This window comes from Ambystoma mexicanum, chromosome 2q, assembly GCF_040938575.1.
Source record: "Ambystoma mexicanum isolate Mex_15411 chromosome 2q, UKY_AmexF1_1, whole genome shotgun sequence".
NCBI classification, from domain to species: domain Eukaryota; kingdom Metazoa; phylum Chordata; class Amphibia; order Caudata; family Ambystomatidae; genus Ambystoma; species Ambystoma mexicanum.
The window spans coordinates 409,687,274-409,713,524 of NC_090924.1; the positions used below are offsets into that span (position 1 = coordinate 409,687,274).

The 26,251-nt window shown below is 43.6% G+C and overlaps 1 protein-coding gene across 1 annotated transcript in view; it reads left to right on the top strand.

Moving 5' to 3' along the window:
* The window catches only part of LOC138569456 (metalloproteinase inhibitor 1-like), a 114,443-nt gene that overhangs the window by 64,739 nt on the left and 23,453 nt on the right, over positions 1 to 26,251 (top strand). The window contains exon 4 of the mRNA XM_069647437.1: positions 4,314 to 4,428. Coding sequence (XP_069503538.1) covers positions 4,314 to 4,428 — 115 coding nt within the window. The remainder of the gene's footprint in view (positions 1 to 4,313; positions 4,429 to 26,251) is intronic.

Consider the following 26,251-nt stretch of genomic DNA (forward strand, 5'->3'; position numbering starts at 1 on the left):
TTCTGTTCAGTGCAGTGCTTCTGTATTAAATATACAATGAAGGTTACATTTTTCAAGTCAAGGGTATATCATCGAAAAAATGTATGTAGATATCGATTTGTACAGAATTAACTTGGTTCAATGATTTTACTGGGCACTCTAAAGGGTGCTTTTATCATGATCATTCCTAAAATTAAAATTGTGCAGTTGATTGATTTGACCATGTCTTATAACACGAATCTTAAGGGTTTACCCTGTAGAATAATTGATATAAGCAAGTTAGGTTTTGTTTCTTGTAAGGGAGACTTGGGTGATTCTATATTAGAATGAGCTAATTCAAATGCTGAGCACCGCTTACCTTATGCCTTCACAGCGGACAGATGTAGCATTCTAGCACACGCGCCATGTTGTGCAAGTAATAAATGTGCATATTCAAAATGGAACATGGTATGGCACATCACCGTCAAATAGGTAGCATATAGCTAGCATGATATAGACCCATTTTGTAATATATGCATGGATATTGGACTGTATTAAGTAGTAGAGTCATAATATGTATAATCCACGAAATATGCCAAAATAAGTATTCCATTCTTGTTCAGATATACATTGTTTTGGGCAGAATACCAAGGATAGCATATACAAATACCTAAAATGCTAATTGTGTTGTATGAAAGTTATACTGTTAAGAAGAGTATATTAAAACATCGTTTTGGAGCGATCATTTTCTGTGTTGTCTTGAAAAGTACATTATTGACCTATTTTCAGCTGTTTTGATATAATAACTATTTTTTGAACGGGTGACCTCTAATCTGGTGGTTTCCTAGGAGGTATTATTGATATGTGTGATAGGGATAATATAACGCGCAATAATTGTAAGGTGCATAGTGATGTTTTTGAAACAAACTGCTGGAGCTATGCAATTCCTCTCATCGCATTATGTTCACCTGACCTTAAATATGATTGATGTAAAAAAATCCTGTTTTTGTACAAACATTTCTGGTTTCTTTCCTTCTCATTTCAGCTTCTCTGTTGCCTTCTTTAGACTCCCGAACAAGTCATTTGATACCTCAGAATCGTATTAGCTTGATGTCATAATTCCCATGTTCAGAGAACCAGTGTTGTGCCAGAGGGTATAGTCTGCTGCCCTTTTTGTAAGCTTGCAACAACTGGGACTGGTTCTGAGTGCTATAGTCGCAGCTTTTTTCAAAACCAGTTCAAATGTGTCTCTTATATATTGACTGAAAACCTAGTTGAGGAGTAAAATATTGCAGTCGTTTAGTAACAAACCTTAAAAGCTAGTTGTTAGTGGCATTGCGTTTAGCTATTTGGCTTAGCAATTTTAATCTATCTGAATTACTTGGCTTCACAATGGCCTCTTAGATATATTTACCTTGGTAACCTCTCTTTTTGAATCTATTACTTATCATGGTTGCTTCTTTTTTTAAGTCTTCTATCTCACTACAATTCTTCCTGGCTCTGAGAATTTCACCAATAGGCTTATTCACTATTGTACTTTGTTAATGACCACTCCCTGCGTATAGGATGCAATTGACCTCTGTGGACCTCCTAAATGTTGTAGTTCTATTGAAGATGTCCATATATAAGAAGTTTATCTTGGCCCTACTGTAGGCACAGGTTAGTTTGATGTTTAAAGGGTTGTCACACATAGTGTTCCCAAGGATGCTTTTCAAGCTCCCTTCTGAAATACAAAAATGGCATGCACCTAAGAATGTTTTGGCTTTCTCTCCTCCACCTAAACAAATAGAAAACCAAGAAGGCCTTGTGCTGGTCTTTCTCACCTACAAAAACTATGTGTGCCTAAGAATGTTTATGCATGCTCACCTATACCTTAAAATGATCTGTGACTAAGAATGCTTTGGTGTGCTCCCATTTGGCTATAAAATGAATGTGTGATTAGGAATTCTTTGGTTTGATTTCTCTTCGTCTAAAAAAGGTGTGTGACTAAGAATGGTTTCAAGTGCTCTCCTTCACCTATAAAATGATCGGTGACTGAGAATGCTCGCTTCCCAACTATAAAACAATGTGCGCCTATGAATGTTTTGGCTTTCCCTTTTCCTCCTATCAAAAGACATGCAACTAAAAATGCTTTTCCCAAGGTCTCTTTCCCCTACTAAAATGACGTGTGTATAAGAATGTTTTTCATACACCCCCTCAGCCTATAAAATGACACATGTCTATGAATGGCAAACCATTCTCTTCCCACCTGCACAAATTATGTGTGCCTAAGAATGATTTGGCCTTCTCTCTCCATCGCCTATTACATGAGTTTGAGTAATAATGCTTTGGCATGCTTTCTCCTCAGCCTATACAATGAATGTGTCACTAAGAATGCTCTGGCATGCTCTCTCCCACCTACAATTATGATGTGAGCCGAAGACTGTCTTGGTGTGCTTCACTCCACCTATAAAATTATTTGACATGCTTTACTCCACCTATAAAATAAACATATGACTAAGCATGTTGTGTGTGTTCTCTGACTACTTACACAAATGTAGTGTGACCACCAATGCTTTGGCGTGCTCTGCTACACCTATGATATGATTTGAAACTAAGAATGTTTACGTGTGGTATTCTATTCAGTGATTTCTGCATAGAATGATTTAGCGTGGCCCACTCTGTCTATAAAATGAATGTAGGACTGAGAATGCTTTGGTATGAGCTCTTCCCACTTACATAAATGGTGTGGGCCTAAGAATGTTTTTTGTGCGCTCTCCTCTGCCACAAAATAAAAATGTGACCAAGAATGTTTTGGTGTGCCCTCTGCCCACCTACAAAAATAAAGATTGAATATGATTTCTTTTGGCATGCTGGCTCCCAATGGGAAAATGATGCCTCTTCAGCAGCAAAACATGTGCTCCAATATCCCAAAACTCTAGCAGGCCATATTTTTGACTTCAAACTACTCTATCCTGACTGATATCACAAGCCTACACTACTCCGCTAGACTAGGCACATTCCCTTTGCTATATAGTGCTCTATGGATTTTCTCCTATTAATTCAAACGCGGCTGTCGGCTGCCCTTCATATGCTCCTCTAGAGATGTGAGGTAGGGACTAATCAAACCTTTGGAAAAACGCCAAAAAGTTGGACTAGCTTGAAGTCTCTCAAATATGGAGGCTTTGGCTTTACCTCGAACTGGTGCATTTATGCTTACTATTTTGGGGTAAGGCATCAATAATTGTGTCAGTCATAACTAATAAGCTGGCCTTAGCGCTCCTAAGGTCCCAGACATGTCATTGATTAGTATGAAGAAGATTGCTGTTTTCACTGAACTCTCTGAGACTCTTTCTAGTTTACTGAATGCTGCCATAAGACAGAGGTGCGACTGAACATCAGTACCACAGCAAAGAGAGCTTGCAGCTCCTTGGTGTTCTGTTTTTATTACCAGCATCGCAGATAATTATCTAATTTCGGGGTTCTCAAAATGCATGAAAACGGTCTGACGAGATTGCAATGTCAGTCTACATGGGCTTTTAGGTACATATATATTTATATAATGTGAAATTCTTAGAATCGAGGATTTGAACTGTACTTTACATTAGCACTAAGCGTGGCGAGTTTAGCCCTCCAGTAAGCTCGGAGTGCATGCTTTTTCGCGTGGTATAAGCACATGTTGCAAGCTGGCTGTTTATCTCTCTCTTCACCTCCCCTGCCTCCATCCTCCCCTGTCACCACCTTCATTCTTCCCTGTGGAATACTCCTCCCATACCTCATTTGTCTCTGTCTGGCCCCCTGCCACTGAACCCGCAATTAGCTACTATTTAATCTTAACTGATGTGTTTTACCCTCCTTATGCATGCACTAAAATTATACAAGTTTTGCTTGTTTATGAATGAGCTCTCTCTTCAAACGTAGTAGCAACATAATGTGTAGATTGTTTTCCATTTGGGGGTACCCCCTTACACCAACCCGTTCCCCAAAAATAGAAGCAATTGCACAAGGTTTGTTCCAACTTTTAAGTGCTCTACCTACCCTTGTTAAAGGACTTTGCTTCACTCAGGTCTATGAACTCTGGCAGTGGGCTACTACTGCTTGGTGCAACCCACCCTGGACATCATTGTTGACAAATACTATGCATTAAAAAAATGCACAGAAAAACATTGCACGTGGTAATGCGGGTGAGCTGTATCAATGAGCATCTTGCCCCAAAGTCTTTTTCTGTTCAATCAAGTGGCTGTGGCCCTGATGAAAGAGGGGAGAGTAGGATTTGAGTTTGTCCACATGCTTCTTCGGCAGCTGCACAGCCAAAATCGAATTTGATGTTTGAAGGTTTACTAACATGCCAAGTCATTGTTCATGTCTTGTGTTAGGTATTGAAAGGCTCTGAGAATTTTAAAACCATGACCTTCGTCAGTACAATGGCTGGGACCTCCTGTGAACGTCGCATTAATTCCGACAACTTCAATCAAGAGTACATTATCGCAGGTAAGCATTCTCTGGCGATGGATCAGTCCAATTCAAAGTTACTGTTGTATTTTTGTAAACAAATGTCCTCGGCTTTCCCTTCTCAGTTTCACAAATGTTTGTATACATAATAACAATGGGGTTATTTTTAATATCACTTTCTGATACATATATGAGCATAGGTGTCAAGACCAACCAGGAAAACATTTAATTCAAAATAGAAATGGAGCTGTTTTTCAAAGTCACATTCCATTAACTATTGTCACAGTAGGTCACAAAATCCATCCAGAGATCATGAAACAAAAGAACATTCTGTAATCTTTATTGAGGCATTACAGCCCAGAAGGGAACGCTATAACAGATTAGATAGGGCCACATCTGGAGGAGTAGCTGATGCTGCATGATGAAGGTAAGGGATGATGACACCTGTGACAGCCCCCTATCAAGGGCTTAATCCTCATTGTAGGTGACAAATTATATGGTATGATATGATAAGTCATTTCTAACGCGTTTGTACACAAGTGTTTCTATGCGCAACAAGACAAGGAAGGGGAGACAAAGGCACGACAAAACAAACAATCTTACTAGGCCTTGTGTCATTCAGATCGTGCAAGTGCATGGGGAAGGGAGAGGAGAGTGCCAGGGGGACTGAAAGGGAGAGTGCAAAAGCAAAGCCCAAGTAAGTCACCCGTGTTGGCCGGTTCTAAGTAAGTGCAAGGAGGCAGGTGACTGTAGGGTTGCAGATACAGTATCTAGTGCACGGCAGGCCCATGGGGCTACTGGTCGTGAAGGAGCCTGGTCCCCATAAGGTTCAGAGGGAGGCCAGGTAACCAGTTAGTGCAGCAGACAAGAACATCAACAGAGGAGAGAGAGAGAGAGAGAGAGAGAGAGAGAAAGCAGAAGCGAAAAGGAAGGTCTTCAGTTGATTCCGGAACCTGGTCCTGCTCAAGTTTGAGAGAGGCAGAGAGGCTGTTCCAGAGGGAGGCACCAGCCACGGAGAGAAATCTACCCCCCCTAACTCTCAGCCTGGAGAAGCGTCTGAACCTAAGAGAGTTGGAGGTGGATGAGCAGAAGGCTCGAGAAGGAAAGTGCTTAGGAACAGAGAGTTGAATGTAGTGTGGTCCCCAGCCCCAGAAAGCCTTGTGGACAATGCAGAGGGTCTTGAACTTGATCATTGCAGCCACTGGGAGCCTGTGGAGAGATTTCAGGGCTGGAGAGATACGATCCCTGGGCTTGATACCAAGGACAAGTCTTGCAGTCCTGTTCCGGATTAGTTGCAGAGGGCGAAGAGTAGAGGCAGGCAGATTTATAAAGAGGCTGTTGCAGTAGTCCAGCCCAATAGAACCATCGCTCAGGAGACAGTGAGCTTCTGGGGGAAAGTGAGAAAAGGAAGAATACTTTTGAGGAGGTGCAGCTGGTAGTGGGACTTCTTAGAGACATCCGTGATGTGAGGAGAGGAGTAGAGGGTCGAGTTGAAGATGAAACCAACATTTTTTACCTTGCAGGTAGGCACAGATAGAGGTCCCAAGGAGTGCAGCCAGAGTGAAAGAGGGAAAGAGGGAGCAGGGGTCTCAATGAGAAGGATCCCAGTCTTATTGGCATTCAGGCAGAGATCTTTTGAGGCACACCATTCCTGAATCGCTGATAGACAATCAGGAATGAGTGAGAGAGGAGAGGAGGCTGTGGGGAGCCTGAAGTAAAGCTGAGTGTCCTTCACATAACACTGAAAGTTAGGAGAGAAGGTAGAGATGAGATGGGCCACAGGTGCCAAGTAAAAGTTGAAGAGCCAGGGTGAGAGGTTAGAGCCGTGGGGAACACTACATGTGGAGAGAGAAGTGGTGGAGAGAAAGGACCCCAGTTGGACCTGGGAGGGTAGATCAGAGAGGAACGACGTAAACCAGCCTAGGGCCTGATCCATGATTCCCATGTTGTCACAGAGACGATTGATCAGAATGGTGTGGTTGAGGAATGTCGAAAGCATAGGAAAGATCAAGGAGGATGAGGACAGAAGGAAGGCTAGAGTCGAGATTTGAGAGCAAGTCTTCACGGGTGTTCAGGAGAGCAGTTTCTGTGCTTCTGGCTGCTCTAAAGCCACACTGATGGTCATGGAGACAACCAACAGATTCAATATGGAGAGTATGCTGGGAGATGAGCAGCTTTTCCAAGAGTTTGCCCAAGACAGGAGTGATAGAGATCAGGCAGTAGTTTGTTGGAGAGGAAGAATCAGCAGAAGGCTTCTTCAGGAGGCGGTGCAAAAGGTTGTGCTTTACGGGGAGGGGAAAGTTCCTGTGGCAAAAGAGTGATTTCAGAAAGCCAAGGCTGAAGCCTGGGTGTCGATGTGGTCCTTGGTGGTGCTGGAGGAGCAGGGGAGCAACTGCTTGGATGATACTTTCATAGATAAAACTTGTCTAGAAACATCGTCAGGAGTGAAAACAGGGAAAGAGGAGAACAGAGGAGGAGAGGGAATGATAGCCGGAGAGGGGCCGAGAGAGATAGAGGGTGAGGAAGAGGAGAGAGTGGACAGGATGTCCTGAGTGTTTGTGGTGAAGTGAGAAACCAGTGCTGTGCAGAGGGCCTGGGAGGGAACATGGAGAGGTGGAGGATGCAGCAGGATTGCCCAGCTCCTTGCAGATTTTGAAGAGTTCGGCTGTGTTGTTAGAGGCCGCAGAGATGTGTGCTTAGATGTAGGCTCTCTTCGTGGACAGGACATACAGTCTGTGTAGCCTTTGGAGCAGGTGACAGGCCAGTTTGTCAGAGGATGCACCTAATGCCCCCCACTTCCTCTCGGCCACCCTGCACTTGCAGCGGGGAAGAGGTAGAAACTAGTTTGGAGTTAGTTCTTGGAACCTTGCAGTGAACATTATCCTGGCAGAATGGTGACTAAGGCAGACACTGAGCATTCGTGAGGAAAATTGGGAGAGGAAACATCAAACTTTACAATGTTGTCTATGGCCTTTTGGTGACCTCTTGCTTACAATAGCCCCCAACATTCCAAATGTTACATTTAAGGTTTAAGCCCTCACAAGCAGGCTAAACTGGGTCGGAATGGCCCTGGAGCTCTTGTTAACACCTGAAAGCAGGAAGGGCATCTAGCAAGGTTTATTGGCCCATAATGCCTGGTACGGGCCAACAGGTCTATAAAGCTATTTATGCCACGCTTTAAAGTATACAGTATATATGTTAATAGTCCCTCAGTCAATTCCCTGAGACCACCGAAGGGGTTTTAGTACATAAATCTGCCTGGTCCATTGCATGGAATTGGCATCATATTTGCACCTCTCTGCCATAAACATTGGAATGTGGGGGTATCAACAATCTGTGGGTTCTAGGAACCATTCAAAGGGCAATACTATAGCCAGCCATAATGATGAGTTACCCAGGCTGTGGGGATGGTAACGCACTACGGCCTGAGTTAAGCTTCTGGGATTTACGTCCTAGGGTGCTTGTAGGCATTTATTTCTTTGACAAAACAGGCTGCGACGAGCATGCAATCCGTTCTTTTAATCAAATGCCAATCCAACATGACTGCTATGGAAATGTAAATGACGCTCCAGTTGGTGCCTGTCTTCCATTCCCATGGTGACTTCTGGACTTGAGAGGAGTGTAGCAGCTCAACCTGATTGGCTGAGGTAACCACCCCCTGCCCCTAATGCTAATATTTCTTACAAACTGTGGATTGTCAAATGAGAACACTATGTGAACATTGCAGTGGTTATGATGTTGGTGATTATTGATGAGGCAGGAATGGGTAAAGAGAATTGAAAATGTTTCTTTTTGTTCGATACTAAATCTAATTTAAAGCTATATCATCTGATTGACATGTATTTGGCTCTGAAAACGAGGAGGGAAAAAGGATGGGATTAGTGGGAGTAGAGGAAAAGGCAAGATGTGATAGCCAAGTTTTTGAGGTCTGCATCTCGGAAACAGCAGCAATCTGTGCTTGAGGGAGCATCTAAGTGAGCTGGGTTGGGACACCCAGTATTTGTTTTTTTACCATAGGGAGTTCCTGGTGGTTATGCTCAGATGAATACAATTGAGTTTCATTCTGTGACTATGAGTAGATGTATCTGGCTTGGATTTGACTAAAGATGAAGAGTGCTGATTATGCAAAGGGGAAATTATATTAACATTAAAAAATTCTGTTCCTTCTGAATTTGTCAGCCCCCTCTGTTATACTGTCTGTTTATAAAAACACATCTCTTCCGCTAAAGTGGGTCTTTGGCCTCCTTTAAATCAAATAGGAGAGTCACACAGGGTTGTCCATGAGCGCCTTTACTATTTATAATATTGCTGGCAGAATTTGAGTCATGTTTGGTTGGTCATCAACATGCAGCACCTTCTCCTAAAGGTACAAATTATTGTTCTTTGCTGTAGGCTGATGACATTTCGATGTACTTAACTCTGAAAGGCATACAGAAAGGTTTTTCTGCTGCAAAGGCTTGTTTTAAAGCTCTAAAGCCTGAATTTAATTTATTGAAAACCAAAGTTTTATCATTTGAAAGGACAAAATCCTCATTTAAGTGGTCTTTAGAGGCTGCAACACATTATACATATTTAGGTTTTATTCTTTCACAGAATGGGCCCTGGGTAGGACATACATTGAGAGTCAACAATCTTTTTAATCTAAGGACAGGGGACTTCTAAAATGTTATTACAAATGTGGTGCTCAAGTTCTCATGAAATGCATTGAGGCACTCAATGCTAAAATATCTTCGGTTGCCTTTTACTGAGCTGAAGTATGAGGATACTTGGGCCGAGGCCCCCTGGGAATGATGCAAAAACGGATCCTAAAATCAATCTGGGTGCGCTGAACTGAATTCCGATGTGTACAATTAGGCTGCAGTTAGGAATCCCCAGGTTGGCATCCCTTACTGCAGCTCTTCCGCTTAGATAGTTAGTTAAAAACTTGTAGTTGAGTTGAGTTCATAAAACACAATGTTAAAAATGCACTTTTTGAACTCAATTAAGGAGATTCATAAAATGTTGTCCTTGTTGGGCTCATATTTTGACTCTATGTGCACGATAGGACCTTCCCAACACCATGATGTTACTAAAGGATGATTGGCTTTTGAAAATAATCCTAGCACCTTAAAGCATTGGTAACAATGAAATATCACCAAATCACTGAAGACTCTCTCATCTCAATATTCTCCCCGAGTTTAAGATCTCTCTTAATTCATATGTGACTAAATGTTCTTCAATCTGGTGACAAAGCCTCGTGCCCACTGGATCCATGGCTGATAAGATCTGTGACTCTGAAATTTTGTTATTGACGATTTACCACACTTTTTAGTGCTTTGCTCTAAACATATGTTTTTAGGAAAAGTCTTTTTAAAGTCTTGTAACCTGAACAAGACAGGAAGCTATAACGACAATTCTGGCAGCTCATGATATACTGATTAACTACGATGTGGCACGTTTTATTGATGCAACGATGCATCAAAGATTTGGTTAGTGATTTTGTATGTAAAGGGTTTCATGTAATGTGTCTTTTTAACTATATGTATTAAAATACAATACAAAAAGTATTTAAACATTTTGTATTGTATTTTAATGGCGGAAGCTGAATAAAATGTATTGCTGTTGTGTCTTTGATCCTGTTTCATTGTGCCAGGAGGATAGCTCCGGGGCAACGTGCTTTTCCTGCAAGTAAGAGGCTGGGCTCTAGCATGAAGAGCGATAATAGAATGGTCAGGTGATGCAGCGGTGTGGGGGTTCCTGATGCTTGTAGGCCTATGGTATTGAGTGTGGTCATCATTATTGGGCTATTGTAGAAGTGGTGTTTTGGGCTGATTTTGCTGATAGGAAAATGTTGAGTGAGCTGCTGCATAATTGTCACACTTCTGTGCCACTGCATAAATGAAACAACATAGTGTCCTATCTATAGACACTCCCGCCCCCTGCACACCACAAATGCTGAGTGCCAGCCAAATGAATTCAAAATAGATATATGGTTTACTACAATAGCAATTAAAATCAACAAAACATTTTTGCTTATACTTCAGTCTTGTAGTCTTCTTCTACACTAGTGAAAATCTTTCATATACATTCCTTCCTACTCTACGTGTTTCGGGGTGCGTGCTGTATCCCATTCTTCATGAGTGGACTTCTGTAGGTACACAACAGAACACAACAAAACAAGGCCCAGATTTCAAATTATGCAACTCTTCGCCTCAACAACACTGTAATCAGTAGTGTGCCACCAATTTCAAAGCAACCGTCAACCCAGGTGCATTACTGGATCTGGATATATGCATTATGTGACAACGCTGAATGTCCATTACTACTGATTCACCAATTGGTTGACCATGCACAATGCAATGACAATCAATTAAGAGAATGTCAATCCACACTCCACCCCTTCTGATGTTAAATGCATGCCACTTATTCCATGAAGACTGTGTCGTGTCCAAACAGAGAATATTTGTCAAACCATTCCCCTGACTATGTTGAACACCCGTGAAAATTCGAAAGAGAGTGGTTCACAAGATTCCATATGCCATTAGGCCTATCCTATCTTGTAATCTTCAATGTAATGGTACACTGGAGTCCTTAACATTGAACACAATCATAGAGTTGTTATTCCTGACCATATTGTTGTTTCAGCTATGTCGCCCTATTGGACCAAGTAAACAATTTGTACCTGTATATTAGGAATGAGGTTCCTATTCAAGGACAACTAAGCAATTCTTCTCTGAATCTTGTGCGAGTCAGCACAGAGTTTAGCTTACACTCTTCGCCCTTTTGGGTGTGATCTAGATGGAATACTCCTCCCGCTCAATCATGACGTCCTGTGTTTAACTAGTTGTAGATACCTATACCTTTGGTGGGACTAATATTACCTCAAGACTTCCCGGGTCTCCTATCCCTCTACCCATCCAAAAACGTAACTTCCTATCTTCGGTGTGCCCTGGTGATACAAAGTATAACTGCTATCACGAGCTGTGCCACGTGATGTTATCTGGAAGAACGTTTACATAGCATCTTGTAAACTCTAGCAACCGGCCTCAAGAGTGTAGAGGCATCATGGTCTCTCCCCACCCTCCACATGGGAGCAGTGTGGGTTACGTGGTCAACCCCAGTATAATATATGAAATCCTGTGTTATAAAATTCAATGTTGCTCAATCGCCACAAAATACGGCACCTCGTTCCCTCTACAGGAGAAAAGAGGACTCGCCTCGACCCCCCATGTGAATTGTAAAAAAGGCGTTAGAATAATGTATATAATTCATACTTATGGTGCAGAGTATGACAACTGCCACACTTCCTCCCTCATAAATGTTGAAAGTCGTTACACTTTAACGTTTTTGAAACGTTTAACCATTGTACACTCATTGCAATATAGGATGCCTAAGAGTTAACCTCAAGTTAACGTAAGGGCCAAGGGCCAAGTCGGAGCTCACCCCAGCCCTGTTATCCACACGTGTTTGCAATGAAATTAATTGTCAAGCAGTATAGATCCCTTAATAGTCGGTGGACGACCCGCCTAGAAACTGCTTATTGGTTCAAAAATGTTTTGGACATGTACGCTAGAATCCACTACTCTACTACAACGATGGTACTGCAGTAGTAGATAGCAGGAGGTCACTCCTGTAGGGTGAGATGGAAAATGTGCATTCAATCAATGGTATAATTAACTTAAGGTGTAACCTAGTTCCATAAGGCACTACAAACTTCACATGCATAGAGTCAAGGGTTCCACTGGGCAAGGCCAATGCCCAAAGTGGACAGAGGTAAATGAAGCAGTTCAAACAGAACTCTTCATTCATTCCTCTAGAGTGTATAGTGTCTAATAAATGTATCCAAAACATTTCTCTCTGTGCTAAAAGGGTGTTCTAATCCCCCCTCTGATGGGACGTTCCACTACCTCCAGTATGGTGAATGGAATCTGTGCAATGGAGTGCCTAAATTCCTTGAAATGTTTAACTACTGGTGACTTCAAATTCATACACCGTATGTTGGACATGTGTTCTGTCCATCTTTTCGTGCAGTCCTGGACGATTCTCCAATATATAATAGACCACAAGAACATTTTATACTGTAGATTACCCTTGCTGTCCTGCAAGTGGCAAAATCCAGGAGCAGTATCTTTTTACCCATGTGGGGATGTGTGATGCTGCCTCCTTTAGATATATTCTTGCAATGACTACACGCCAAACAAGGGAAAGTGCCCTTCTTTACTGTTCTTAGGATCGATTGCCTGTCTCTAGATGGTCTTTCTGCCCGAACTAGCTTATCACGTAAATTCTTCTCACGTTTATAAGCCATCATAGGAGGTTTTGGAAACAATTTCAAGAGTATCGGGTCATGGTGTAGGATTTCCCATTTTTTTAAATTATATTGCCAATCTGCAAGTTCTGTCTGGAGTATTTTGAGATATACAGTACCAATGGAGAGGTTCCTTTCTCCTTAGATTTGAACAATTGCTCTTTAGGAATGGTTGCTGCTCTTGCTTCCGCCTCCTCCAATACTTCTTCAAGATAGCCTCTTTCGACAAATCTGTTGACTAGTTCTGAGCTTTCTTTTGTGTATACTTACGAATCGAAATAATTATTTTCAGCTTCAACATCTGGCTGTAGGGTAAACTCTATGTTGTGGCCTTAGGGTGTAAAGTAGCAAAGTGTAACAAGTTATTTACAGCCGTCGGTTTATGGTAAACAGTAGTAATTATTTTTTCTTCTACAATAGATAATTGAACATCTAGAAACTGTAGAGTTGGATTCCCAACCTCTAAAGTAACGTTTATGTGCGGATGCACTTGATTTAGGTATTCAATAAAAGTGTAAGATCTTGTGTAGAACCACACCAGATTCCAAATATATCGTCGACATACCTCGTCCAAATTAAGATCTTAGTCGACCACTCTGAATTCTCTAATGCAAACATTCTCTCAAATAAATACATAAACATATTGGCGTATGCAGGGGCCATGGCCAACCCCATTGAGCACCAATGAAGTACCAGAAGCTTGGGCATAGAATTTACCTTGGTAACGAAAAAAGTTGTTGGGTGCAGGGGACGGGATTGTCTATAGATTGGACACTAATTTGTTTCATATTTTGTTATGGCTTTGTGCCAGAGCCGGTATTCCGACCCTGCACCAAAATTCTCTTTTGCAATGGAATGTAAATCTCTGAAGGTTTACTAAAACATTAGGAGTGCGCTGATTAAGTGATATTCCACTGCATTAGTAAGGCAGGTTGTTGCTAAAAATTGTCTCGACTCCTGACTTAAGTGACAGTCTTCAAGTCGGGTTCATTACCTAGCCCTGAGTGAAATGTTAAGTTTGTGGCGACACATACACTGTTTGGGGTAAACAATTCAAGTTGCAAGTGACTTGTCACAAATAAAAAATCACACTACCCCTGAAATGATCTAAGTGCAGGCAGCACACCAACCCTTACTCACCAAGAGTCGATTATCACTTGCTGATTGCTACTGGCAAGTGAAAATGTATATGTCTACAGTTACTGTATGTAGTAGAGTAGAATATGAGGAAGTGGTTATATGCAAATGCAAATACAGTGCTGTATTTATTTATTTATTTATTTATTTATTTATTTATTTATATTTATAAAGCACTAACCAGACCAAACAGAGAAAGCCTTCAGGGAAGAGGTTTAAAACAATCATATAGTACAATATTTGCAAATCAAATGTACAGAATATCACAGCTCAAATGACTTGAATACAAACAATTGAGAAAATATAATCTGGATGGAAGTCAACATGCTGCAGATGTCAAAGTGAAAATCAGCAGGGTTGAATATCACACGATGCAAACCAGCAGGATGCAAATGTCCCAGTGTGAATCAACAGGGTGTTAATTTCACAGGGCACAACTCAGCAGGGAGCAAATATCACAGTGCAAATGCAGATATCACAACAGCTCTTTGCTGGCAGCCTCTAAACACACTTTAAAATGTCGATTTCCAAGAGTGTTTTCTTTTTGGAATTGTTTTCCTTGTCACTAGATATTGCCATTATATCTCAGGCATTCACATTATAGGTCCGATATGGACATATACTTCAAGCACACAAATCATGTGCTACGTACCTCCCGCAAACATCCGGATTCTCACATAATTTTCTGTTATAGAGTGAAAATCACAAAAAAAGATTCAGAAAGACCTCTCTGAGACCGTTAGAGTGGTCTTTCTAAATCTGCCATGCCCCTCTTGCCCACAAGTGCGCGCAAAGGCTGTGACACACAGCCTAGACGGGCAGGGGAAAACTCAAGTTGACTGTCAGGTAAGCATTTGTCTGTTTGCGTATTTGTGTGTATGTTGTAGGGTAGTAGTTCAGAGGGGGAGTTTGAGCACTAGGAACTAGTGGTTGCTGCGCCTTAATCACTATTGAATAGTTTGGTCCTTGTTGCTCTTGCAGCCAGTTGGTAAAAACTGTTGGGGCCACACTCTTGGTGCCCAGGGTATAGGTAAATGCAGTTCTGCTGGAGTTTCTACTCATATGGCACTGGTGCCTCAGATTATAAAGATTGGTTTCTTGCACTCTTTTGAGTGATGTAGGTACAGTCCACACGTTTGTATTAGGTTTATAGCTTGTGTTTTATTTCATTCTATTATGACTCAAAAGGTGCCGACACGTGTTTCGAGCAAATACAGGTCTTTATCAAGCCTAACATCATCATATATGTCCATATGCACAGTGTAAAAACCGTTATGTGACATGTGCAGTGTGATCAGTGAGATCGTGTATTGGTGAAATTACATTTTTAAAACATTGCATAATTGCTATTAGGAAATATAGGCAAGGGTTGAACAAGCATGATCATGTGGTTTGGTATCCCCATACAGTGAATCAATCTTTGATCGGGGGTTCATAGGGGGTTGTCGTTAGCACACAATCATCAAAAACATTGGTTAAGAATGAGTTAGAGACATATATTCATGCATTGTGAGATGTATCCATTGATGGAAACAAGAAAGGGGTTAGCACAAGGGAAGGAAAAGTAGAGGAGAATGAGTTAGCTGGGTCGGGTGCAAAGGTATTCGCACTTTAGTTTAAAAATATGAGAAGTGTTCATTAGAAGCGGGTGGGCATGCTCACCTGGAAAGGTAGAAGCTTGGTTTATTGAGACTGGTCGTGGGGGCTGGTAGCCTTGTTCTGCGGTCCATTTAAGAAGGTAGAAAATAGAGTGGGGAGGGCTGATTAGCCCTATGCTCTAATCGTCCTTCCTGTTAGGTACATCTGTTAGGAGGAACGCATAGTGGTTAGGTCCAATCAACTCCTGTTGGTTCTTAGGATTTGCACAGGAGTTCGTGCATATTGTGAAACATCACATGCTAAGGATATCTGTGGTGGTGCAGGGGGCCTAATACATTCTCAATAAATACATAAAATTAATAAATATGTGATCTGAAAACAGCAACTTAGAATATAGCTGGCCTTGGCAAAACATCTTTATAAAGAAGACTGGGTTAATATGATCAGGACCCTAGATATAATATGCATCCCAGAAGCATGGGCATATAGAGCATACTCATTGGTTGGATACTCTAATTATCTGAAACCTGCTATTATGCTGACTAGTAAGATTGGACTGCCTAGAGGGCGGTTGGGGAGGCGGGGGGGTTATGCAAATGGTTTATGGAAAATTCTAATGGCAAGAATACATCTCTGGAAATAAACTCCCCCGATTTTGCAAGGGCTTCTCATAGAGCTATCGGATAAATCTACACTCTTAATATGCAATATACACAATAGACCATATGTTTCCGATGAAATGGAGACTCTAAATAAGATGAATGTCTGGTGGAGAAGTGGGCCCAGCGGCATGATACATCCCCAATCATATTGATACTTGGGGGGTATGAACCTACAAATCAAACCTCTGAATGAAATGAAAGCCAGATATACCGCCAGTAGAAACATTCTTTTTGGGGGGCAAAGCAAGCCATATTGACTATATATTCATGGACCTGGCCAGTTGGAAAAATGCAATGTCTCTGGAATTTATAACAAGACGTATACGTGACCATTAAGAAGTTTGTCATTTATTATCCAACATATTGGCAACATTCCCACTAAGGAAAATCGTGTTATACACCCTACTAATCATAGGAAGTGGGGAACATAGGAGGACCCTGATCTAAAACAAAATCTGCCAAAGGTTACCAAGACATTATCCCATTACTGGAAACAGAGTTCAGTTTGTATTATGTGGATGACCATATTATTTTAGATTCAGTCCCTTCAGTTTCAGAAATATTAGCACCATATTTTACTAAACCTATGAAAACTGTGGCAGACCTGCAGGTGGCAAGAGACACCTGACATGGTAGGCAATGTAGAGCTGCAAAGGCCAAGTTACTGAGGGCCCTGAAATCCAACACTGCAGGGATAAAAGAAGAAGTTGCAAGCTATAGAAAATCCTATAATATTCTCCATAATGAGAACGAAAAGCAAATCGCTTGAGACTTGGGAAGCCCTGATGAAGGCACCCAAGAAAATAACTCTAAAGATTTCTGGAAGATAGTTACGAAAGAAATCGAACCAAGAAGAATTGGATCCAAGCAGTCCTCAAAGAGAATACCTGGCTGGAGCACTTCTCGGCCAATATGTAGAAAATAGGGCAGACTTTCAGCTAGATCACCAGGAAATATTGAACTTGTGTGATTATTATCTTAATATAGCCCCATTAGAACTAACATTGCAGGAAGTATTCATATGCAATCATGAAGAAAGGCCCCCAGTCCATATTCCCTGGCAGACCGTTATATGAGTGAAAGAGGTGTATGGGCTCTATATCTCCAACTTCTTTTCAATGTCATCTTAAAGACACATAAAAAACACCTACCTCACATGTAGCAAAGATTGCCACAATCTTCCAAACAGGGGACCTTATACACTCAAAGATTATAGGCCAATCTCACTACTGGATGCCAGTAGTATAGGTTTTGGCAAAAATCTTCAAATCAAACTAGAAGATTGGGTAACAGAAACCAATTCCTTAAGTCATCTGCACACAGGGTTTACAAAATGGTTGAGCACAATCCCTCCATGATCCCGGACACATACATTAACATCAAGGGTGCCATTAGCCAGAATGTTCTGATCTGCACTATGGCAAGCACTCCCTCGCCCCATTGCTCAAGGCAATAATAGAGCTATATGAGAACAGGGCAGCAAAAGTCAGGTGGGCCTAGGAGGAGAGAGCACTAACACCTTCCCAGGTATTAAGGGGGTAAGACAAGGGTGTATTCTTCCCCCCTCCTTTTTAACTTATTTTTTGATGGAGTATTGAGGGAACTCCCATGTAACACATCGGATATTCACACTATAGGTGGTGATAGAATGTTTTTTCTTCTTTTTGGTGATAATATTGTTGTAATCATGTCTCGCACACTGACGGGCCGTGTTAGGCTGACAGACCATTTTGTTAAGTTTTGCAAGGGACAAGATCTGGAAATTAATACAAACAAAACAGCAATTATGAGATGCGGCAAACATTGTGGTCCCTGCAAAGAACAGATATTATGATCGATGAAAAGAAAATAGAAGTGGTCCCTTACTTTGATTTCCTGAGTGCTAGAATTGCATGAGACAAACTATTGAGGGAACACACTACTGCACATCTGACATTAGCTAGAAAGTCTAACGATATGACAGGTTTTTCAAATCCTTTGCCAAAAAAACGTTTAGGTCCAGAATTAGAAATGTATAGAGCACAGGTCATGGCAGCTACCATGAATGGAGCAGAATTGTGGGGACACCTAAAGGCCCCAGCCATTGCTGTGACAGAAAATAATGTTCTAAAAAGATTACTGCCGGTCTCGGAAAATATGCCTACTACACCGTTATATATGGTACTTGGTGTGTGTTAGGAAAGATTTCAAATTGTAGGTAATTTTCCTTCCATGTGGCAACCCCCAAACGTTTTGCTGTTGTTTTACACCCTGATCTAGACTTTGCCAGAGAAGCGCAGCCTTCTGCCGCACTCCTCTGGGCTTTCGCTCCATTCTTACGGGGAAACTGACATGCCCTTAAAACAGTCAGTACCGGGAAACGTTGTTTTCCGTAGTTCATTTCTCATGTTGCAGCTTTCGCGCAACATGGCACAAGAGGGCACTGTAAGCTAAGTTACTGCTCTCTTAGGTCTCTAGTCACTCTACAGGCCCTAGACACTCTCTTTGGATTGTAAATGAACAGTGCAAGTGAATCGCGGATGGGACTGGTGGCAGTGATCGTTTCTTTGTGTTTTGCGCTCCTTTTGGCTGTTTAAGCGCGTTTCTCGCGCTTAGCCCAAAATGGTGGCCTGGCTTGCAAAATGGCCAGACCACGAGGCTCTTTGTCCTGTCCGCTGACCATCTTGGCCCCTTCACCTTCCCCAGGTCGAGCTGACCTGGGGCCTTCCTTATTTGGGCATGTACTTTCCCGTGAAACACAGATGCTTTCGCAGGCTTCTACAGGCCTTGTGTGTGCCTCCAGGATGTGGGCTGGGATGTCTGGTTCCAATACACATCCTGGGTGCCAGAGAGTCTAGTGTGTCTTGAATGCCTGGGACCACAGTGGTCTGTGATAGGTCCACGTATGGTGTGAGTGTTTTGTGAGCAGATCTCCCATTGGGTCCTCTCCGTTTTGGCGCGAAGGGAACCCTGGATAAGAGGAGGCTGGAAATACCAATACCATGTCGATCTCCTGAGTTCGCACGAACAAGGGATATAGGAGCCAAGTATGCTGCAACTAGGAGGCTGAACCGAGGAATCGTTGGTGACCCGCTGAAGGACTGCTCCTTTGCACTGCTGTCGCCCTGTGAGACCATTCTGCCCCTGATCGAACGAGAAGGCATGTACTGGTACTTCGACCCTTTGGAATAGTGGGAACAACTATTCTCGGCATCTTCATCATCTCCTGCACGTAAGCCTTCGGAAGCGTCCCTGGGCCATCCAGCGGACTAACCAGCCTACACAGGAGTCTTGCTCTGTTACCGCCGTCAGGTTTTGTTGTACTCCGAGTCCTTAGAACTCTCACACGATTCGTACACTTGGCATTCCCAGGTTTGATGTGAGAAGTGTGCATTGGGCTGAAATACACACGGCCGCTTCGTTGCCCTGCTGTGGTAACAAACTGTGTGGGTTCGCTGCGTTTGGGACATCCTCAACTCTAACTTCTGCTGCCGCGGAATCTACACGACGCCGAGACGTCCCCTGATCATATCTGAACCTGCCAGCACTGAAACTGACGCGGAGAAGCCTGGGTCTGCCTGCATCGGGGACCGGTGAGTAGCAACGCTAGGAACCGGTCGCCCTCCTGCAGTAGCCTGTAGCTTTTCCTCGCTGTGTTAAACAGCACGCCTTTTTCGCACTCGCGCTCTGCTTCTGCCCACAAGTGGAGGCCGCGCTTGAGTAGCGGAGATCTGTTCACCCTCCTTTGTTCACCGCTCTGAACTGCCTGATTTCCTTGAAGAGACTCCCCTTGGCCCGTTGGCACCAGCTTGTGCAGGTTCTTTTGAGCACAAGGCTCCACTCTTCGTAGGGCTCGGACTTCCTTCTAGTTAGGTGGCCTCTGAAGGCGAACTGGGTCTAACGATTACTTGCACTGCCTGTTTTCCTCCCCATCTAGGTGGTCTGCAGATTTCGTCCTCCTAACTCTTTAGACCCTTCGGTATTGTGTATATATTGTATTTGATTGGAATGTGTTGGTTTACTTGAGTTTTATCGTGATTCTTTACTATGGTCAATGTTACAGAGGCCTTGTAATAAATGTGTCTATATTTTTAATATAACACCTGCTTGGAGTGATTTGTAAGTGTCCTTGCTTTGTGTGCTCATTGCGGGCTTTCAGTCACCCTCACCCCTCTTGAGACCTAGTCTTGACTGCCGCGATCGCTACCTTGATTGGTCTGGCTTGTCCAGAGGTTACCCTGTTCCAAGAAACTAGGCTGGCCTTCTGAACCTCTGCCCCTCCAGGACAGAGTTCAGAAATCCATCTTAACAAATTGGTGGAAGCAGTGGGATACGACTCAAGGTATCCAGTGTTGCGCACAGGCGAAGGTATTTCGAGTTATTCCTACCAGGACACGTAGTGAATTGTCGTAGTATAACTTTTAAAAGGCCATAGTCTTATCTAACAGTATGGAAACAAATACCTTGTTAACTTTAAATGCTTCTAAATCCGAAACATTGAAAAAGATGTGTGCTGAGAGAGGTGTCTCCTCTCAAGGCACCAAATTGGATATGATCCAAAGAATCGTGGCGTGGCAAGAAGCGCAGCTTGACGCTATAACTTCCGAGGACAGTGCAGAAGGAGGTGGGGCTGCTCTCACTGGCAGAACCGACGGTTCTGCCACTGCACTGCTCCACCGCGACCATGAGGACAGGGAGGATGTGATGTCTAATGTTTCCTCTGCCAGTGTTGATGGGGAGGCCATTCTTGAATTCAAGAAGCAAGAACTGCTGTTAAGGCAGAAGGAGCTTGATTTCAACATGGCCAAACTAAAAATCGAACAAGCAGAAAAACAGAAAGACAGGGATCACCAGTTGGACCTGGCCAAGCTTCAGGTTGCAAATGGATCCAAGGGTCATGGACATGGGTCTGGGGCCTCCTCTCATCCAAGGTTTCCAAAAGATCTGCTCAGTGTGTATGAGGAAAAGAATGACATTATGGACTGGCTGAATACATTTGAGTATGCACGTGAAGTTCAACAAGTTGACAATGCTGAAAAGATTGCCTGGTTACTCAGCAGACTGCCCCATTCTGGCTGTAGTGCTATTATGGAAATGTCGAAGGCTGAGCGAGCAGATTTTGCAAAATTGAAGCAAACTCTCATTTTAAAGTTTGGAAAACTCCTGCCCAATATTTAAAACGATTCTGAGAGTATAAGAATAAAGAAGGTGGTACTTGGGTATCTTATGTAACCGAATCCTTAAAAAACTTGACTGGCTGGGTCGAAGGTTATAAGGTTTCTAAGTTTGAAGGCATGATAAGTCTTGTCATGCTGGAACATATTTTTGCATCTTCTTCCCCGAAGCTTAAGCAGCATTTGGCTGATTCTAAGGAGATAGATCCAAAGAAACTTGCCATTGCAGCAGATTTATGGGTGTCACATCGAGTGTCCCATAAGGACAAAACTCATCCTGGTAAGCAGGAGGAAGGGAAAAAGTCCAAAGATAAGGAGGGTGGAGAATCTGATAAATCTTCTTCTCAAAAGGGCCACAAAAAGAAAAATAAGGGTAAGACACAAGAGAACTCACAGGGTAGTGGAGGTCAGCCTCCGAACAGAACTCTGGTTATAGTAAGCCTCCCTATGTAAACAGACCCAATGGATCTTGGTTTGCTTGTGGAGCGACTGAACACGTGAAGGGAGATCCCCGGTGTAAGGTTAAACCTTTGGGGGTCCACTCCAATAATCTGGCCTTCTCCTCCTACGAGGAAGAAGAGATTACAGGAGCATCCTTCTCCTCAGACTCCTTCCCCAGTGGGATAGAAGCTGAGGTAGTTTTAGTTTCCCTTGGTTCCTGGGAGCCTAAAGTCGCAGAGACTTATGCTAGGATTCCAGATAACTCCAAGCACTACTTTAAAGACAATGTGCTAATCAATGGAGTAGATACTCCAGCTCTTAGGGATAGTGGGTGCAGTCGAACTGTAGTGGATTCTTTCTTGGTAGACTCAGAGGAAGTTGCCATAGCTACTCTGATGCCCACTAAGTTGGCTGACGGCCCACCTCGCATGTTTCCAGTAATACCTGTAAATCTTACTTTAAATGGTACAGCAGTCAGGATTCCAGTGAGCATTCAGAGAAACATCCCAGGAAAGGTCTTGTTGGGCAACGATCTCAGAGCTTTAGGGCTCGTGGGAGACACTGCTGACAGACCCTGCACACGGTCTCAAACACGGGCAGCATTGGCCAAGACCAATGCGCTGCCACAGCCAAAGGGGAAACCCAAGGCTAAAGGAGTAAGAAAATCAAAACGAGGGAAAGAGAATATTCCCCGAACTCACCTACCACTGCGGTGGAGGAAGTTGGTCAATCGCCCGGACCTGACGAGGAGGTGGCGATGCCTGAAGTATTTGACCCAAATGACCATCCTGAACTAAAAGACTTGTTAGTAGAAGGTGGTCCTGACAGGGAAGAATTCAGTAAAGGCCAACATGAGTGCCCATCTCTGGAAGGCCTAAGGAGACAAGCCTGCTCCCAGCTTGGGGGTGAACCTCCTGGGAAGCATCGGATTTATTGGGAAGGTGGACTCCTATATAGTGAGCCCAACTAGTCTACAGAAGGAGACCATAGGAGGTTGGTGGTTCCTCTTACTGTAAGACCCTTCCTCCTGCAGCTGGCGCATGAATTGCCCCTTGCTGGTCACCTTGGTATTAAGAGGACCAAGCAAAGGTTATCCATGCACTTCTACTGGCCCAAGATGGGGGTGCAAGTAGAAAGTCACTGCAGGAGTTGTGCCTCCTGCCAGTTATCTGGTAAGAGTGGCTCAACAATCCAAGCTCGATTGGTACCACTCCCAGTTGTGGGAATACCATTTGAAAGGGTAGGGATCGACATTGTTTGTCCCCTTGACCCGCAAACATCCTCAGGCAATAGGTTTATCCTGGTGCTAGTCGACTATGCTACCAGATATCCTGAGGCCATCCCATTGAAAACTGTAACTGCCAATTCAGTTGCAAAAGCGTTACTTGGCATTTTTGCTAGGGTTGGCTTCCCTAAAAAAGTTGTGTCTGACAGAGGCAGCAACTTTATGTCAAAGTATATGCAGGCTATGTGGAAAGAATGTGGGGTTACCTACAAATTCTCTTCTGCATACCACCCCCAGACCAATGGTCTGGTGGAACGTTTCAACAGAACATTAAAGAGCATGATTGGGGCTCTGGAAGAACCTCAGAGAAGAAAATGGGATCTTCTTTTACCATGCTTACTGTTTGCCTACCGAGAGGTACCACAGGAGGGTGTTGGCTTCAGCCCCTTCGAACTTCTGTTTGGTCATCCTGTACGGGGACCCTTAGCCATCGTCAAGGAGGGATGGGAGATGCCCACTCCCCCTATTACTACCAATGTAGTAGACTATGTGCTAGGGCTCAGAAAACGGATGGTACTTCTGATGGGTCTGGCTAGTGATAAATTGAAGGCAGGACAAGCGCTGGTGAAACATTGGTACAACCAGAAAGCTTCCCTCATCAACTTTACACCTGGTCAGCAAGACCTGATCATGAATCCCATAAGGCCTAGAGCTTTACAGGATAAATTGTCAGGCCCTTACAGAGTGGTGGAGCCCCTGGGTGAGGTTAACTATTTAGTGGACCTTGGAAGGCCTGGACAGGCTCCAAAAGTGTTCCACATAAATAGGCTGAAGGCTTTTGTCCAAAGAGTCAAAATCGCAGCACTGCTGCTGGCTTCAGATGTTGAGGAAGAGGAGTCTAAACCTCTCCCCGACCTGTTCCAAAGCGGTCCTTCAGATAGCTCCTTTGAGGGTGTCTGAGTGGCCCCTCACCTGACTTCTGATCAGCAAGCTGAGTTGAAAAGTTTGCTTAGGCAATTTTCCCCCCTGTTTTCGCAGTCCCCTGGTTTGACTCCTTGGTGCAAACATAACATAGACACAGGAGACAGCGTTCCTACCAAAAGTAGAGGATACAGGATGTCAGACAAAATATGTTTTTACATTAAGACAGAGCTCAACAAAATGTTAGATCTTGGGGTGATTGAACCCTCTAGTAGTCCTTGGTCCAGCCCTGTGGTTTTGGTTCCAAAAGCAGGCACTTCTGAATTGAGGTTCTGCATGGATTACAGGGCACTGAATGCTGTCACCAAGACAGATGCACACCCCTTGCCTCGAACAGATGAGCTGGTGGATACCTTGGGTGCCTCCAAGTACCTCAGCACGTTTGACCTCACTGCGGGCTATTGGCAAATAGCCTCAGCAGAACATGCCAAGGAGAAGACAGCATTTTCCACTCCAGACAGCCTTTACCAATTCAGGGTAATGCCGTTCGGGTTGAAGAATGCACCTGCCACTTTCCAGAGGTTTGTGAATCATGTGTTGAATGGATTGGATGAGTTCTGTCTTGCATATCTGGATGATATAGCAGTTTTCAGTGCCACCTGGGAAGACCATAAGAAACACCTCGGGATTGTGCTACAGGCTCTTCAGAAAGCACACTTGACCATAAAGGCTAGTAAATGCCAGATTAGACAAGGCTCAGTGGTTTACCTTGGACATAAAGTAGGTGGAGGGAGGATACAGCCTCTACCCAGTAAAGTACAAGAAGTACAAGACTGGCCTACCCCCACTACACAGACCCAAGTGAGAGCCTTCTTAGGACTCACGGGGTATTACCGCAACTTCATGGCAGACTATGGTACCATAGCTGCCCCTCTGACTGCCCTCACCACTCCGAAGAAACCTAAGAAGGTAACTTGGACCAACGAATGTGAGAAGGCCTTCAACGGCTTAAAAGACTCCTTGTGCCAAGCCCCTGTCCTCAGGGCCCCTGATTATCAAAGACCTTTTTTTGTGCAGACAGACACCTCTGACACTGGAATAGGAGCTGTACTATCGCAAGTAGATGAGAAGGGTAAGGAGCACCCTATTGGTTTCATTAGTCGCCAGCTTAAGGACAGAGAGCTCAGATGGTCCACAGTGGAGAAAGAATGTTTCTCTGTTGTATGGGCCCTACGGAAGCTGAGGCCCTACCTCTATGGGACCCACCTCACTGTGCAAACTGAGCATAAGCCCTTAAAGTGCATGATGAACATGAAGGGAGAGAATCCAAAGTTGCTTAGGTGGTCCATAAGTCTCCAAGGCTTTGACTTCACTATTGAACATAGGCCAGGTGTCCAACATAGCAATGCTGATGGGTTGTCCAGAATGTTTAACCGACCTGAACAAGAGACTCATCCAGGGGTGGATTAGTTCTGGGAGGGGCGAGTGTTAGTAAAGATTTCAAATTGTAGATAATTTTCCTTCCATGTGGCAACCCCCAAACTTTTTGCTGTTGTTTTACACCCTGATCTAGACTTTGCCAGAGAAGCGCAGCCTTCTGCCGCACTCCTCTGGGCTTTCGCCCCATTCTTACGGGGAAACTGACATGCCCTTAAAACAGTCAGTACCGAGAAACGTTGTTTTCCGTGGTTCATTTCTCATGTTGCAGCTTTCACGCAATATGACACAGGAGGGCACTGTAAGCTAAGTTACTGCTCTCTTGGGTCTCTAGTCACTCTACAGGCCCTAGACACTCTCTTTGGATTGTGGTGGCAGCGATCGTTTCTTTGTGTTTTGAGCTCCTTTTGGCTGTTTAAGTGTGTTTCTCGCGCTTAGCCCAAAATGGTGGCCTGGCTTCCAAAATGGCCAGACCACGAGGCTCTTTGTCCTGTCCGCTGACCGTCTTGCCCCCTCACCTTCCTCAGGTCGAGCCGACATGGGGCCTTCCTTATTTGGGCATATAATTTCCCGCAAAACACAGATGCTTTCGCAGGCTTCTACAGGCCTTGTGTGTGCCTCCAGGATGTGGGCTGGGATGTCTGGTCCCAATACACATCCTGGGTGCCAGAGAGTCTAGTGTGTCTTGAACCCCTGGGATCACAGTGGCTCGTGATAGGTCCATGTATGGTGTGAGTGTTTTGTGAGCAGATCTCCCATTGGGTCCTCTCCGTTTTGGCGCGAAGGGAACCCTGGATACTAATCATAGGAAGTGGGGAACATAGGAGGACCCTGATCTAAAACAAAATCTGCCAAAGGTTACCAAGACATTATCCCATTACTGGAAACAGAGTTCAGTTTGTATTATGTGGATGACCATATTATTTTAGATTCAGTCCCTTCAGTTTCAGAAATATTAGCACCATATTTTACTAAACCTATGAAAAATGTGGCAGACCTG